General features: G+C 60.3%; 1 protein-coding gene across 9 annotated transcripts in view; it reads left to right on the top strand.

Moving 5' to 3' along the window:
- The window catches only part of SLC4A4 (solute carrier family 4 member 4), a 136,138-nt gene that overhangs the window by 117,677 nt on the left and 2,629 nt on the right, over positions 1-15,832 (top strand). For 6 of the 9 annotated variants that reach the window (XM_054172484.1, XM_054172483.1, XM_054172485.1 and 3 more), the window contains 4 exons: positions 1,449-1,521; positions 8,494-8,562; positions 11,081-11,254; positions 13,113-13,274. In XM_054172484.1, the coding sequence (XP_054028459.1) occupies positions 1,449-1,521; positions 8,494-8,562; positions 11,081-11,254; positions 13,113-13,274 (478 nt within the window). Of the gene's footprint in view, positions 1-1,448; positions 1,522-8,493; positions 8,563-11,080; positions 11,255-13,112; positions 13,275-15,338; positions 15,436-15,832 lie in introns of all 9 variants that reach the window. The other 3 variants (XM_054172487.1, XM_054172486.1, XM_054172481.1) reach the window with 1 other exon arrangement.

Genomic DNA, 15,832 nt, shown 5'->3' with positions numbered 1-15,832 from the left:
ACCCTGCCTGGGCAGCAGGGCTGAACTGGATCATCTCCAGAGGTCCCTTCCAACCTCTGCCACTTCCCACCAGAGCTTAGAGCAGTCCTGGGTGCTTTGAGCACTCAGGCTGAGGTCTCCTCCAAGCACCCAAAAGCTTTCCAGGGGTCCAGCTCCAGACACCCAAAAGCTTTCCAGGGGTCCAGCTCCAAGCACCCAAAAGCTTTCCAGAGCAAGCTCTGGTGGCCATGGGACACCACAGAGTTCTCCTGGAGTATTTCCTGCTGCTCTCTCTCCTCACATCTCTGAGACTGAGCAGCACAGGTCTTTGGTAATGCCTTGGCCAGACCCTGCCCCCCTGCAGCAGCTCCTCAGCAGCTGCTTCAGCCAGGTCAGAGCAGGGTTTCCCAGGGCTGCAGGAGATGATTTAACTGCAGCTGGCTGTATCCATGGCAGTGGGGGGGTTGTCATGTAAAACCTCTAACCTGTCAGGCCTGGAGCAATGACCTGGACTCCCCCAAGCCATTCCTCTTTGGCTGCCTTAATGAAGTGCTGTGAAGTGCCTTCAGCAGGGGAAAGGGGGCATCAGGCCACTTGTGTAGGTGAGGAAGCAGCAGTGGCAAGAGCTGGCTCTGAGAGCTGCCTGGCAGAAGGGTTTGGGGATGCAGGGAGCAGCTGTGGGTGCTGAGGAAGCCCCATGGAGCATTTCTGCAGGCTGCTGAGGGACTGGGAGGGGGACTCAGAATGCACAGCTGACCTGAAAGTGGGGAGCTGGTGGTCCATGGCCTGTTTGCATGCTGTGAACCCTGCCATGCAGCAAGGAGGGGGGCTGGGAGAGACCTCTGAGGCCCTCCAGTCCATTCAGGTCACCTCTGAGCCCTGGCCCTCAGCACCACTTCTACAGTCAGAGAATTGCTTGCCTTGGAAAAGCCTTCTAAGGTCTCTGAGCCCAACCATCAACCCAACACCACCATGGCCCAGAGGGTCCTCTGCACAGCTTGGAAACCCCTCCAGGGATGAAGGCTCCACTGCTGCCCTGGGCAGCCTGCTCCAGGGCTTGCCAACCCTTTTGGGCAACAAGTTGCTCCTCACACCCAACCTCAACCCTCCCCTGGCTGGGGCAGCTCGAGGCCACCTCCTTTCAACATGGGAGATGAAGCCAACCCCCACCTTGCTCCAACCTCCTTTCAGGGAGTTGGAGAGAGCCAGAAGGTGTCCCCTGAGAGGGGAAAGCCCCAGAGCTGCTGCTGGTGGTGAAGGTGTAAAGGCTGCTCCTCGCTGTGCTGAGCCACAGAAGGCAAACCCAGAGCAGCAAAGCCAAGCTGGGCTGGGGCTTGAAAGGAGAGGTGGTGTGAGGCTTCCTCCAGGCACCTGCTGGCTGCAAAAAACCCAACCCTGAGCTGCCAGGCTTGGTGCTGTGGGTTTGACAGCTGAAGCCACCCTTGCTTCACCCACTGCTGTTGTTTCAGGGAGCAGAGAGTCACTGGAATCATCGTGTTCATCCTGACCGGTGTGTCTGTCTTCATGGCTCCCATCCTGAAGGTAAGGACAGCATCCCCCTGGCTGCTGGGTTAGCAACTGCCTGGAGGCTGAGCCCAGAGAGTGGTGGTGAATAGTGCCACAGCCAGCTGGCTGCCAGGCACCAGTGGTGTGCCCCAGGGATCAGTGCTGGGCCCCAGCCTGTTCAGTATCTTCATTGATGACCTGGAGGAGGGCATTGAGTCCATCAGCAGTAAGTTTGCAGCTGACACCAAGCTGGGGCAGGAGTTGAGCTGTTAGAGGGCAGGAGAGCTCTGCAGAGGGACCTGGACAGGCTGGGCAGAGGGGCAGAGCCCAAGGGCAGGAGATTGAACACAGCCAAGTGCCAGGGGCTGCACATTGGCCACAGCAACCCCAGGCAGTGCCACAGGCTGGGGTCAGAGTGGCTGAGAGCAGCCAGGCAGAGAGGGACCTGGGGGTGCTGGTTGATGGTAGGCTGAACATGAGCCAGCAGTGTGCCCAGGGGGACAAGAAGGCCAATGGCATCCTGGCCTGCATCAGGAACAGTGTGGCCAGCAGGAGCAGGGAGCTCATCCTGCCCTGTGCTCAGCACTGCTCAGGCCACACCTTGAGTCCTGTGTCCAGTTCTGGGCCCCTCAGGTTAGGAAAGATGCTGAGGTGCTGGAAGGTGTCCAGAGAAGGGCAGCAAAGCTGGGGAGGGGTCTGGAGCACAGCCCTGGGAGGAGAGGCTGAGGGAGCTGGGGTTGCTTAGCCTGCAGAAGAGGAGGCTCAGGGGAGACCTTCTTGCTGCCTACAACTCCCTGCAGGGAGGTTGTAGCCAGGTGGGGGTTGGTCTCTTCTCCCAGGCAACCAGCAGCAGAACAAGAGGACACAGTCTCAAGCTGTGCCAGGGGAGGTTCAGGCTGGGTGTTAGGAAGTTCTTCCCAGCAAGAGAGATTGGCCATGGGGATGTGCTGCCCAGGGAGGTGGTGGAGTCCCCATCCCTGGAGGTGTTTAGGAGGAGCCTGGATGAGGCACTTGGAGCCATGGGTTAGTTGATGAGATGGTGCTGGGTGAGAGGTTGGACTGGATGATCTCAAAGCTCTTTTCCAGCCTGGTTAATTCTATTCTATTCTATCATCATCACCTTCTCTGCTCCCTTCTGCTCTCAAGCCAAAGCAGGGCCACAGCAGCTGCCAGGCTGCTTTGCTGCTGCTAGAGGAGCTCAGCACTGAAGTGTGGGAAAGGAGGTGATGAGAATTTCTTGCTGCAGCCTCCACCATGTTCTGCAGGCTTCAGTGCAAACCTCTTGGGAGCTAGAAATGACCTTGTCCTGGTGTGCTAGGTGGTGACAGTGACACTGCCATGGTTGCACAAGGTTGCCTTTTACTTTGCACCCTTCTGCTGTGCCTGTGGTTCATGGACAGCTGTGGGGAAGGCTTGAGAGCTGCTTCTCTCTCTTCTGTTCTCCTGCTGCGTCCATGTCTCATGGACAAGACACTGAGGATAAAACCTGAGAGCTTCTTCTCTCTCTTCTCTTCTGCTGTGCCCACATTTCATGGACAGTTGTGAGTGCAGCTTGTGAGCTGCTGCTGTTCTTCTGCTGTGCCCATGTCTCATGGACAAGACATTGAGGACACAGCTTCAGAGCTGCTCTCTCTCTCCTGTTCTGCTGTGCCCATGTCTCATGGACAAGACACTGAGGATAAAACCTGAGAGCTTCTCTCCCTCCTGTTCTGCTGTGCCCATCTCTCATGGACAAGGCATCAAGGATAAAGCTTGAGAGCTTCTCTCCTGCTCTTCTGCTGTGTCCACATTTCCTGTTCCATGGCTGCATGCCAGCAAACTGCAGGGCTTGGAAAATCCCTCCCTGCCTAGAAGAAGTGGTGGATCAGCAGCACATCTGCCCAGAGCTTTGGCTAAACTCAGGGGAAAACTAATTTAGGAGATGAAGGAAGCAGATTGAATTGTGCTGCTGCCTCCAGGAGCAGGTTGGCCATGCTGCTGAGCTGGGCCTGCCTATGCTGGGTTAGGAGTGGAAATGTCATTGTGGTGCTGGCCAGGCCCCTGGGGACACAGACCACTTCCACCAGCTTGCAGGCTCTGCTCCTTGCCTCCAGCTCTGGGGGTTCTCCCTCCTCCCAGAGGCACCAAATGAGCCAGCACCCAGTGAAGAGCTCCAGGGGTGAGTGAGGTGTGTGCACACTCAGATCATAGAATGGTCAGGGCTGGGAGGGAGCTCAAGGCTCAGCCAGCTCCAACCCCCTGCCATGGGCAGGGACGCCTCACACTGCAGCAGGTTGCTCACAGCCACCTCCAGCCTGGCTGCAAACACCTCCAGGCAGGAGGCTTCCACCACCTCCCTGGGCAGCCTGTGCCAGGCTCTCACCACCCTCATGGGCAAAAACTTCTTCCTAACATCCAATCTCAATCTCCCCACTTCTAGCTTTGCTCCAGTCCCCCCAGTCCTATCCCTCCCTGACACCCTCAGAAGTCCCTCCCCAGCTGTCTTGGAGCCCCCTGCAGCTCCTGGAAGGCCACAGTAAGATGCACACAGAGAGAGTTTTACAGCTGCCTCTTCACCTCTTCCCCTGCACCTTTCCCCTCCCAGCAACTCTCCTGCGTGGCCAAGCTCTCAAGCTTTATCCATTGCCCTTCTCTGGCCGTGCTCCAGCAGCGGGGAGCCTGGCAGGGAGCTGCAGAGGAGGAGCAGGTGGCTTCCCAAACTCACTGTGCCCCTGCCCTGGATTTCTGAGGCCGTTTTCACAGCTAGGAAATGCTTGTGCCTGGGCAGCGGCTTCCTGCCCTGCACCGCCCGGGCACCCCTGTGCCCTTCGCTCCGTGCCTGCCGGCTCTCCTCCTGTTTGCTGGCTGCTGTGACCTCTCCCTGCCAGCTCTCCCTTCCTCTGCCCCACTGGGCTCTGTTGTGTGCCCTGCTCGTCTTGCTTCATTCACCAGCCGGTCCCTGGGCCGTGCTTCCCCCAGCGCGGGGAAGAGGCTGGCGGGAGGACGCCTGAGGACGAGGCGGCACGCTCCCGGCCCACGTGCCAGCCAGGGCCTGGCAGCCTTTCAGGGCCTTTCACAGGCTCTGCTGGCAAGCTGGGCTGCTCCCCAGGGCTGCTCCCCAGGGCTGCTCCCCAGGGCTGCTCTGCTGCTCCCCAGGGCTGCTCCCCAGGGCTGCTCCCCAGGGCTGCTCCCCAGGGCTGCTCCCCAGGGCTGCGCTGCTGCTCCCCAGGGCTGCTCTGCTGCTCCCCAGAGCTGCTCCCCAGGGCTGCGCTGCTGCTCCCCAGGGCTGCTCTGCTGCTCCCCAGAGCTGCTCCCCAGGGCTGCTCCCCAGGGCTGCTCCCCAGGGCTGCGCTGCTGCTCCCCAGGGCTGCGCTGCTGCTCCCCAGGGCTGCTCTGCTGCTCCCCAGAGCTGCTCCCCAGGGCTGCTCCCCAGGGCTGCTCTGCTGCTCCCCAGAGCTGCTCCCCAGGGCTGCTCCCCAGGGCTGCTCTGCTGCTCCCCAGAGCTGCTCCCCAGGGCTGCTCCCCAGGGCTGCTCTGCTGCTCCCCAGAGCTGCTCCCCAGGGCTGCTCCCCAGGGCTGCTCCCCAGGGCTGCGCTGCTGCTCCCCTGGGCTGCGCTGCTGCTCCCCAGGGCTGCTCTGCTGCTCCCCAGAGCTGCTCCCCAGGGCTGCTCCCCAGGGCTGCTCTGCTGCTCCCCAGAGCTGCTCCCCAGGGCTGCTCCCCAGGGCTGCTCTGCTGCTCCCCAGGGCTGCTCCCTAGGGCTGCTCCCCAGGGCTGCTCCCCAGGGCTGCTCTGCTGCTCCCCAGGGCTGCTCCCCAGAGCTGCTCCCCAGGGCTGCCCTGCTGCTCCCCAGGGCTGCTCCCCAGGGCTGCGCTGCTGCTCCCCAGGGCTGCTCTGCTGCCCCCCAGGGCTGCTCCCCAGGGCTGCACTGCTGCTCCCCAGGGCTGCCCCCCAGGGCTGCTCTGCTGCCCCCCAGGGCTGCTCCCCAGGGCTGCTCCGCTGCTCCCCAGGGCTGCTCCCCAGGGCTGCTCCCCAGGGCTGCTCTGCTGCTCCCCAGAGCTGCTCCCCAGGGCTGCTCCCCAGGGCTGCTCCCCAGGGCTGCGCTGCTGCTCCCCAGGGCTGCTCTGCTGCTCCCCAGAGCTGCTCCCCAGGGCTGCTCCCCAGGGCTGCTCTGCTGCTCCCCAGAGCTGCTCCCCAGGGCTGCTCCCCAGGGCTGCTCTGCTGCTCCCCAGGGCTGCTCCCTAGGGCTGCTCCCCAGGGCTGCTCCCCAGGGCTGCTCTGCTGCTCCCCAGGGCTGCTCCCCAGAGCTGCTCCCCAGGGCTGCCCTGCTGCTCCCCAGGGCTGCTCCCCAGGGCTGCGCTGCTGCTCCCCAGGGCTGCTCTGCTGCCCCCCAGGGCTGCTCCCCAGGGCTGCACTGCTGCTCCCCAGGGCTGCACCCCAGGGCTGCTCTGCTGCCCCCCAGGGCTGCTCCCCAGGGCTGCTCCGCTGCTCCCCAGGGCTGCTCCCCAGGGCTGCTCCCCAGGGCTGCTCTGCTGCTCCCCAGGGCTGCTCCCCAGGGCTGCTCTGCTGCTCCCCAGGGCTGCTCCCCAGGGCTGCTCCCCAGGGCTGCGCTGCTGCTCCCCAGGGCTGCTCCCCAGGGCTGCTCCCCAGGGCTGCTCTGCTGCTCCCCAGGGCTGCTCCCCAGGGCTGCTCCCCAGGGCTGCTCTGCTGCTCCCCAGAGCTGCTCCCCAGGGCTGCTCCCCAGGGCTGCTCCCCAGGGCTGCTCTGCTGCTCCCCAGGGCTGCTCCCCAGGGCTGCTCCCCAGGGCTGCTCTGCTGCTCCCCAGGGCTGCTCCCCAGGGCTGCTCCCCAGGGCTGCTCTGCTGCTCCCCAGGGCTGCCCTGCTGCCCCCCAGGGCTGCTCCCCAGGGCTGCCCTGCTGATGTGCAGCAGCCCGTTGAAGCCTGCTCCTGCCAGCGGCGGCTTCGGCGCCGGCACAGCCGAGCGCGGCGAGCGGGCGCGGTGCAGAGCCGTCTCCTCCTGCTCTGGGGGGGCTTGGGGGGCTGGGGCTGGGCTGCCACTGCTCACTTAGGGCAGATCTCCATTGAAGGGTCCCCAGCCCCTCAGTGAGGACAAGGGCAGGCACTTCCCTATCGACACAGAGACTCCTGGGCACCTTTAACGTTACCCAGCCCAGCCCTCGGCCCAGCCCTGCCAGCTCACCGCTGAGCCATGGCCCTCAGCACCACGGCTGCAGGGCCTGGGAGCCCCTCCAGGGATGGGGACTGCACCACTGCCCTGAGCAGCCTGGGCCAGGGCTTCACAACCCTTGCCATGAAGAAATTGATCCTCATGTCCAATCTTGAGGCCATTTCTTCTTCTCCTATCTCCTGTTCCTTGGGAGGAGAGCCCAACCCCACCTCACTCCAACCTCCTCTCAGGGAGCTGCAGAGAGCAAGGAGGTCTCCCCTCAGCATCCTCCAGGCTGAACACCCCCAGCTCCCTCAGCTGCTCCTCCCCAGCCCTGTGCTCCAGACCCTTCCCCAGCCCTGCTGCCCTTCTCTGCTCACTCTCCAGCCCCTCAATGTCTTTCTTGGGAGTGAGACCCCAAAACTGACCCCAGGACTCGGGATGTGGCCTCACCAGTGCCCAGCACAGGGGCAGGGGCACTTCCCTAGCCCTGCTGGCCACACCATTGCTGCTCCAGGCCAGGCTGCTGGTGGCCCTATTGGCCACCTGGGCACCCCCTGGCTCATCTTCAGCCACTGCCAACCAGCACCCCCGGGTCCTTTGCTGCCATGCAACTTTTCAGCCACTCTGCTCCAAGCCTGGAGCATTGCTGGGGCTGGTGTGGGCCAAGGAAGCAGAGAAATGCAGTGGCAGGAGGAGCTGGGAATCCAGGAGCTGCCAGGAGAGGGAAGGGAGGAACGCAGGCAGGGCAGCTGCGGTCACAGCTGGCACACAGCTTCGGTGCCCCTGTGCCCCAGGTCAAAGGCATGGAGTGGGGCTCCAGGCTTCCAGGGGGAGGGAGGACGAAGGCCGTGGTGGGAAGGTGGTCAAACCCCGAGTCACCCCCGGCAGGCTGGAGGCAAAGGCTGCTCCAGCAGCAGGGCGGCGGAGCCTTGGCTGAGCTGCGGCTGCCGTTCGGTGGCAGCCTCTTGCCACTGCACCGAGCCGGCCTCCGGGGACAGAGCCCTTGCCACCCTTCTCGCTCCCGACGGCCGCACAAAGGCTGTTATTCAGCTCCCGCGGGTGGTCCCTGCCGCCTCTTGCCGGCGCGGTCACGGCAGGCTGGCTGCACGCAGCTCCTGGCCGGGGTCGGCAGCATCCCCCCGCCCCGGGCCTGGCAGCTCCCCGGGGCGTTTGTGCAGCTGGGGCAGAGCTGTGTGCTGCAGGGTGCAGGGAGGCACAGATGCTGCTGGGAAGCATGGGTGCTGCTCTGCCAAGCACCTTCCTCCCTCCTGCGGGGAGGGCAGCACCAGCGGGGGCGGAGCGCTGGAGGCAGCTGAGGTTGGGGTCGGAAAGGAGAGGTCCTGGCAGTGCAGAGAGCGACTGGTGGTCCTCTCCTTGTGAGAGGCTCTGGCTTGGGCTGAGTGCAAGGTGGGGGGGAGGTCAGGATGTGGTTGGCAGGACTGGCATCCCCCAGGTGGGGTGCAGGGGCATGGCCCAGCCTGCTGAGCTGGAGGCACCGCAGGGTCGTGCTGCCTCCTCTTCTGCTTCCAGTCTCACCAGGTGAAGAGCTGAACTGGGACATCTGTACCCCACCTCTTGTTTCACCTGCTGCCTGACTGCCCCTGGGTGGCTCCCTGCCACCTGGCTCTTGGAGCAGATGCCCAAGCCCCGGTGAAGTGAGGGAGCCCAGGGCTTGCTTGGCCCCTGCCCTGCTGGGCAGCACCAGGCAGCACCAAGGCTCTTGCAGCCCTCAGCAGGCTGGCTGGCTGGCTGGCTTTGGCCACTCAGAGGAGCAGTCTGAGTCCCCCAGGGGCCAGGAATGGTGTCAGCAGGGGGTGTGGGCAGCTTGCTGACCGAGTTTCTCCTGCTCTTCCTCCTGCAGTTCATTCCCATGCCGGTGCTCTACGGCGTCTTCCTCTACATGGGAGTCGCTTCCCTCAACGGGGTGCAGGTGAGTCCCCCCCCGGGTCTCCCCCACGAGCCTGGCAGCCTTGAACCACCACAGGGGTTCCTTCCCTACCCCACCCCACCACCACCACCTTGCCCTTCAAACCACAGAATGGCTTTGGTAGGAAAAGACCTTCTAAGATGATCCAAGCCCAGCCCTGCCAGCTCACCGCTGAGCCATGGCCCTCAGCACCACGGCTGCAGGGCCTGGGAGCCCCTCCAGGGATGGGGACTGCACCACTGCCCTGAGCAGCCTGGGCCAGGGCTTCACAACCCTTGCCATGAAGAAATTGATCCTCATGTCCAACCTGAGCCTCCCCTGGGGCAGCTTGAGGCCATTTCCTCTTCTCCTATCTCCTGTTCTTTGGGAGGAGAGCCCAACCCTACCTCACTCCAACCTCCTCTCAGGGAGCTGTAGAGAGCAAGGAGGTCTCCCCCCAGCATCCTCCAGGCTGAACACCCCCAGCTCCCTCAGCTGCTCCTCCCCAGCCCTGCTGCCCTTCTCTGCTCACTCTCCAGCCCCTCAATGTCCTTCTTGGGAGTGAGGGTCCCAAAACTGACCCCAGGACTCGGGATGTGGCCTCACCAGTGCCCAGCACAGGGGCAGGGGCACTTCCCTAGCCCTGCTGGCCACACCATTGCTGCTCCAGGCCAGGCTGCTGGTGGCCTTCTTGGCCACCTGGGCACCCCCTGGCTCATCTTCAGCTGCTGTCAAGCAACTTCCCCAAGTCCTTTTCCTCTGGGCAGTTTCCAGCCACTGTGCCCCAAGGCTGGAGCACTGCCTGGGGCTCTTGTGACCCCTTCTCCTTCCCCACCTCCTCTCCCTGCCCAGGAAGCCCCAGGGAGGGTGGCCACTGTTTGCAAACACTGCCTCAGGCTGGCTGGCCCCAGATGGAGACCAAAGGGCAGCGATGTGCTCAGCAGGCCAGCAGCCAAGGTTGGCTTCCTGCAAGCACTGGGGGAGCTTTGGGCTGCCCCAGGGTCCATCCTGCCCCCCAGCCAGCTCAGATGCTTGCTGAGCCCCCAGGCTTGCTGCTGGGGTGGCTTGGGGGCAGCTTGGGGGGAAGGAAAAGAAGGGGAGGTGAGTGATGGCAGCAGGGTCCCTGCAGCAGGCTGGGGAGCAGGAACTCTGCTGCCTGCCAGGGAGGGGAAGCCAAGGCCCTGGCTGGGAGGCTGAGGAGCCCTTATGTAAGGAAGCCTTTCTCCCAGCACAGAGCCTCTGGCTGGCCCCAGGGAGCTGGGATTGGGCCTCCTGGCACCCCCTTAATTGTGGCCTTTCTTCAGTTGTGCTCTGCTGGGCAGAGACTGCCTGGCCCTGGGCACCATGAGAACTTCCTCAGCTGTCCTTTCAAACCTCCCCAGCTTGCATTCACTTGGGGGGTGTGGGGAGGGGGGGTTCAGTCTGGTCTCAGCAGCAGGCAGCAAGCCCAGGTTTGGCCAGGGGACAAGGAGGGGATTGTCCTGTTCAGGGGGTTGGTTCTTCCTGGAGGGGGTTTCCCCTCCTTCCCAGCCCAGGTTTGCTGGGGCACTGTGCAGCTTGTTTTCCTCACAGCAAGGATGGTTTCCACTCCAAAAAGAAGAAACCAATCTCAGTTTGGGGTGAAATCCAAGGGCCACCCAGGCCAGCACCAGGGCTGCTGGCAGCAGAGCTGCCTGCCTGGTGTCCCCAGCCCTCAACTGGGGCTTTTCTGTTCCCTGGTGACATGATGTCTGCCCTCACCTCTGGGGACTTCTGCATCCAAGTCATTTGTGGAGGGGGCAGGGGGAAAAGGCTCCATCTGGGGCCAGCCAGCCTGAGGCAGTGTTTGCAAACAGTGGCCACCCTCCCTGGGGCTTCCTGGGCAGGGAGAGGAGGTGGGGAAGGAGAAGGGATCACAAGAGCCCCAGGCAGTGCTCCAGCCTTGGGGCACAGTGGCTGGAAACTGCCCAGAGGAAAAGGACTTGGGGAAGTTGCTTGACAGCAGCTGAAGATGAGCCAGGGGGTGCCCAGGTGGCCAAGAGGGCCACCAGCAGCCTGGCCTGGAGCAGCAATGGTGTGGCCAGCAGGGCTAGGGAAGTGCCCCTGCCCCTGTGCTGGGCACTGGTGAGGCCACATCCCGAGTCCTGGGGTCAGTTTTGGGACCCTCACTCCCAAGAAGGACACTGAGGGGCTGGAGAGTGAGCAGAGAAGGGCAGCAGGGCTGGGGAAGGGTCTGGAGCACAGGGCTGGGGAGGAGCAGCTGAGGGAGCTGGGGGTGTTCAGCCTGGAGGAGGCTGGGGGGGACCTCATTGCTCTCTACAGCCCCCTGAGAGGAGGTTGGAGTGAGGTGGGGTTGGGCTCTCCTCCCAAGGAACAAGAGATAGGAGAAGAGGAAATGGCCTCAAGCTGCCCCAGGGGAGGCTCAGGTTGGACATGGGGAACAATTTCTTCATGGCAAGGGTTGTCAAGCCCTGGCCCAGACCTCCTTCCATGGGGGAGCAATGGGAGGGGGGCTCTGTCTCTTGCTTGCCTGCCTGGGGCTCCATCTCTGCCTCTCCCCCAGTTCATGGACCGTCTGAAGCTGCTCCTGATGCCTCTGAAGCACCAGCCTGACTTCATCTACCTGCGCCACGTCCCGCTGCGCAGGGTGCACCTCTTCACCTTCCTGCAGGTGGTGTGCCTGGCCCTCCTCTGGATCCTCAAGTCCACCGTGGCTGCTATCATATTCCCTGTCATGGTAGGGGATGTTCTCCCTCACCTCTCCCCTTTCTCAGCCTGCCCCTTCCACCCCTGGGCCTGGGCTCCCCGAAATGACCTCACCTGGAGTGCTGTCTCCAGTCTGGGGCTCCCCAGCTCCAGAGAGACAGAGACTGCTGGAGAGAGCCCAAGGGAGAGCCAGGAGGAGGATTTGGGGACTTGAGCATCAGCCCTGTGAGGAGAGGCTGAGAGCCCTGGGGCTGTTCAGTCTGGAGAGGAGAAGGCTGAGAGGGATCTGATCAATGTCTATCAATAGCTGAGGGGAGGGGGGCAAGGGGAGGGGGCCAAGCTTTATTTGATGGTAATAAGCCAAGGACCAACAGGTTCAGGCTTGAGCAGAGAAGGTTTCAGCTCAACATGAGGAGAAACTTCTGTGCTGTGAGGGTGACAGAGCCCTGGAGCAGGCTGCCCAGGGGGGTTGTGGAGTCTCCTGCTCTGGAGCCTTTCCAGCCCCAGCTGGATGCATTCCTGTGCAGACTGCCCTGGGTGAGGCTGCCCTGGCAGGGGGGTTGGACTAGGCTGAGGTCCCTTCCAAGCTCTGATGTGCTGTGCTGCTGTGAAATGGGGCAAACCAAGCTGTCCCTGCCCAGCCAGCAGCTCAGGGCTCTGTGCCACTGCTGGAGGGCTGCATGGGCTCAGCCTTGCCCTGGCTGCCTTCACATACATCTCTGGAGGGAAAGCAGCCTGGCAAGTTCATTTTTCTTCCCCAGCAAGGTGTAGTTGGCTTTGACCCTTCCTGGCTGCCAAGGTTAGGTTCAGCCTGGCTTCTCTTTGAGCTGCATGAACCAACAAGAGGTGCAGGGTCCTTGTTTTTTCCCCAGCCCATGCAGAAAGTATCTCCCTGGCTTTTCAGTGACACACAAGTGCCAAAGCCTGGGGTGAGGCTCAGTCCTAAGAGGTGTTCCAAGGGGAGGGGAAAGGATTAACTTGAGCAAGAGCAAGGAAGAGATCTCTTTTTCCTTGAACTTGAGTGGAAAGGTAGTGATGCTGATGATTTCTGTTCCACATCAGAGGATGGCATGGAAGTGTGGGGGCATGGAAGTCTGATGAGATGGAGCCTTGGTGGCATGGCAGTTTGCTGTGGAGGTTTGGTGACAAGGAAGTTTGGTGGCATCTCAGGTTGATGGTGTGGAAGTTTGGTGGCATGAAAGTTTGATGTGGAAGTTTGGTGGCCTGGACGTTTGGTGCCATGGAAGGTTGATGTGTAGGTTTGGTGCCATGGAAGTTTGGTGCCATGGAAGTTTGGTGCCATGGAATTTTGCTGTGTAGGTTTGGTGCCATGGAAGTTTGGTGCCAGGGAAGTCTGATGCCATGGAAGATTGATATGGAGGTTTGGTGCCATGGAGGTTTGGTGCCATGGAGGTTTGGTGCCATGGAAGGTTGATATGGAGGTTTGGTGCCATGGAGGTTTGGTGCCATGGAGGTTTGGTGCCATGGAAGGTTGATATGGAGGTTTAGTGCCATGGAGGTTTGGTGCCATGGAAGTTTGGTGCCATGGAAGTTTGGTACCATGGAATTTTGCTGTGTAGGTTTGCTGCCATGGAAGTTTGGTGCCAGGGAAGTCTGATGCCATGGAAGATTGATATGGAGGTTTGGTGCCATGGAGGTTTGGTGCCATGGAAGGTTGATATGGAGGTTTGGTGCCATGGAGGTTTGGTGCCATGGAGGTTTGGTGCCATGGAAGGTTGATATGGAGGTTTGGTGCCATGGAAGTTTGGTGCCGTGGAAGGCTGATATGGAGGTTTGGTGCCATGGAAGGTTGGGGGATGTAGGCAGCAGCACCCAGGGGAATGCTGCCAGTCAAAGCTCAGGGAAGTCCTCCCCCTCTGCCTTTGCAGATCCTGGCCCTGGTAGCAGTCAGGAAAGCCATGGACTACCTCTTCTCCCAGCACGACTTAAGCTTCCTTGACGACGTCATTCCAGAGAAGGACAAGAAGAAGAAGGAGGATGAGAAGAAGAAGAAGAAGAAGAAGGGCAGTGTGGACAGTGACAATGATGATGTAAGCAGCTCCCTGCTCTTGGCTGCTCCTGGGGGTGGTCCCAGGTCCTCCCCAGCTCTGGGGCTGGCTGTTCCCCAGCCTCTTTTGGAGTTGGCTGGGGGTTTCTTTTTGCAGCAAACCAGCCCCGACCCAAACCTCTTTTCCTCGCTGCCTTCCCCTCTGCAGCTGGCAGCAGCGCAGGGTAGGTGGTGCTCGCCTCGCCAGAAGCCAGGTCCCCCTTTGCACAAGGCACCTGCTGAGGTGTCCTGGGTGCCCCCTGCTAGAGCAGCCTTCACCACCCTGCCCTGCTCAGCCTTCCCTCCTCTGCCTTTCTCCCCCCATCATTGTCTTTTCTTTTAGGAGGAGAGCGGTTCTCAGCAGCAGCTCTGTTTCTCCTGCCTCTCTTCTGCCTGATGCTTTGGGCTTTGCTGGCTCTTCTGAGAAGCCCCACGGGATGGGACTTGTGCTGGCTGCTGCTGGTGACCTCGGGACTTGCCCAGCACACCTCCCCTCCTGCAGTGTCCTCCTGGCTTGCAGCGTGGCCTGAGCCAGCAGAACCGGCCCTGCTGGTGCCCCTGCCCAGGCCAGCAGCTCCACCTGCCCAGGCCACCAGCTCCACCTGCCCAGGCCAGCAGCTCCACCTGCCCAGGCCAGCAGCTCCACCTGCCCAGGCCAGCAGCTCCACCTGCCCAGGCCACCAGCTCCACCTGCCCAGGCCACCAGCTCCACCTGCCCACCAGCTCCACCTGCCCAAGCCTGCTCTGGGTTCTGCTCTACTTAAGAGGAGGAGAAATGTCCTCCAGTGCCTTTCAGCATTCTCCTCTCCAGGTTCCAACCCAAGTTTTAAACCCAAGTTTATACTGAACCCAAGTTTGTATGAACCCAGTCTTAAACCCCAAGTTTATATGAATCCAGGTTTAAATCTCAAGTTTAACTTGAACCCAGGTTTAAACCTCAAGTTTATATTGAACCCAGATTTAAACCCAAAGTTTGTTTGAAGCCCAAGTTTATACTGAACTCAGGTTTAAATCTCAAGTTTATACTGAACCCAGGTTTAAACCCCAAGTTTATATTGAACCCAAGTTTTAACCCCAAATTTGTATTGAACCCAAGGTTTAACACCCAAGTTTGTATTGAACCCAAGTTTTAAACCTCAAGTTTGTATTGAACCCTGGTTTAACACCCAAGTTTGTATTGAACCCAAGTTTTAAACCCCAAGTTTGTATTGAACCCAAGGTTTAACACCCAAGTTTGTATTGAACCCAAGTTTTAAACCTCAAGTTTGTATTGAACCCTGCTTTAACACCCAAGTTTGTACTGAACCCAGCAGCATCACCTCCTGAGCCACAGCTCCTGTATCTCTGGTGGGCTTTGAGCTCTCTCCTCTCTCCTCCAGCTCGTGGTGAATTTCAGGTTCAGGAGTTGACCTCCTGGGTAAGAGAACTGCTGCTACAAGTTGAGCCTTAACTCTTCTCAGGTGGTTTCTCTTGCAGCACTTTGGCTTTTACAGAGCTTCCTGCCCTGGGTGCTCCCTGCTTGGATTGCTTTCACCTTTTCCCTTCCAGAACTACATCCCCACCAAGTCAGTGCTGTGGGGGTTTGGGAGAGGGGGTCAGAGCTCTCCCCTCCTCCTGGGCTGGACTCAACTTAAACAGGAGTTGAGGCAGCCCAGCTGTAGGGCCTGTCTGGCCCTTGTAAAACTGAGGAGAAAACCTGGCTTTTAGGTAAATCACAGCAGGCTAAGATGTCCTGGTGAGCTTCTCAGAAGCCAGCCCCCTTCTCTTTCTGCTACAGATGAGCTTCCATTGGTATTCCCTGCAGCCAGCTCCAAGCTGGACTGGGTGGTGGTGCAAAAGGTGGGGAGAGGGGAAGCCGAGTGGCCCAAGGTCATCTCTTTTCAATCTGTTTCCCTTCCCAAGTGTGAAGGTGGGGTGCAGTGGGGAACCAGCTCAGCTGCCTTGCTGCTCCCTTAAGTTTCCCTTCTTTTCTTCTCCTCCTTCCTCCAGAAACCTCCCTGGAAGGCTGATTTGCATTTGTGGCAGACCATGAAAATGTTCTAAGACCTTTTGCACGTTTCTTTCACAGTCTGACTGCCCTTACTCAGAAAAGGTCCCAAGTATTAAAATCCCAATGGACATCATGGAGCAGGAACCTTTCCTAAGTGATAGCAAACCTGCTGACAGTGAGTAGAACCAACCTCTTGCATGCCTGCTTGACTCTCACTCCCACTGCCAACATAGAGACCTCTCTTAGTGGTGGCTTTTGGAGAGCTGCTTTCTCTTGGGGGGAGGTTGGGGCTTGGCTTTTTCTTTTTCTTCTTCTTTTGGTTTTTCTAATCTCCAGGCCTGTGATTTAGGACAGATTTAAGGTTTTTTGTGAGTTGGTTGGGGGTTTTTTTATCTCTGCTCATTACCAATCTGATGTTGTTCCTTCTGGTGCCTCCAGCTCACGCACTTGTAACCGGCTGCTACCAGGTCCCTGAGCCACCTCTGCTCTTTCCCCTCTTGTTTTAACCCCACTGATGGTTCCACTGATTGGATTATTTTTCTCCTCTGAGCAGCAGGTCCAAGCTCCCCCAA

The sequence above is a fragment of the Dryobates pubescens genome, chromosome 24 (genome assembly GCF_014839835.1).
Source record: "Dryobates pubescens isolate bDryPub1 chromosome 24, bDryPub1.pri, whole genome shotgun sequence".
NCBI lineage: Eukaryota > Metazoa > Chordata > Aves > Piciformes > Picidae > Dryobates > Dryobates pubescens.
Note: the sequence above shows the minus strand (reverse complement) of the source record. Positions and strands in the feature narration are given on the sequence as shown.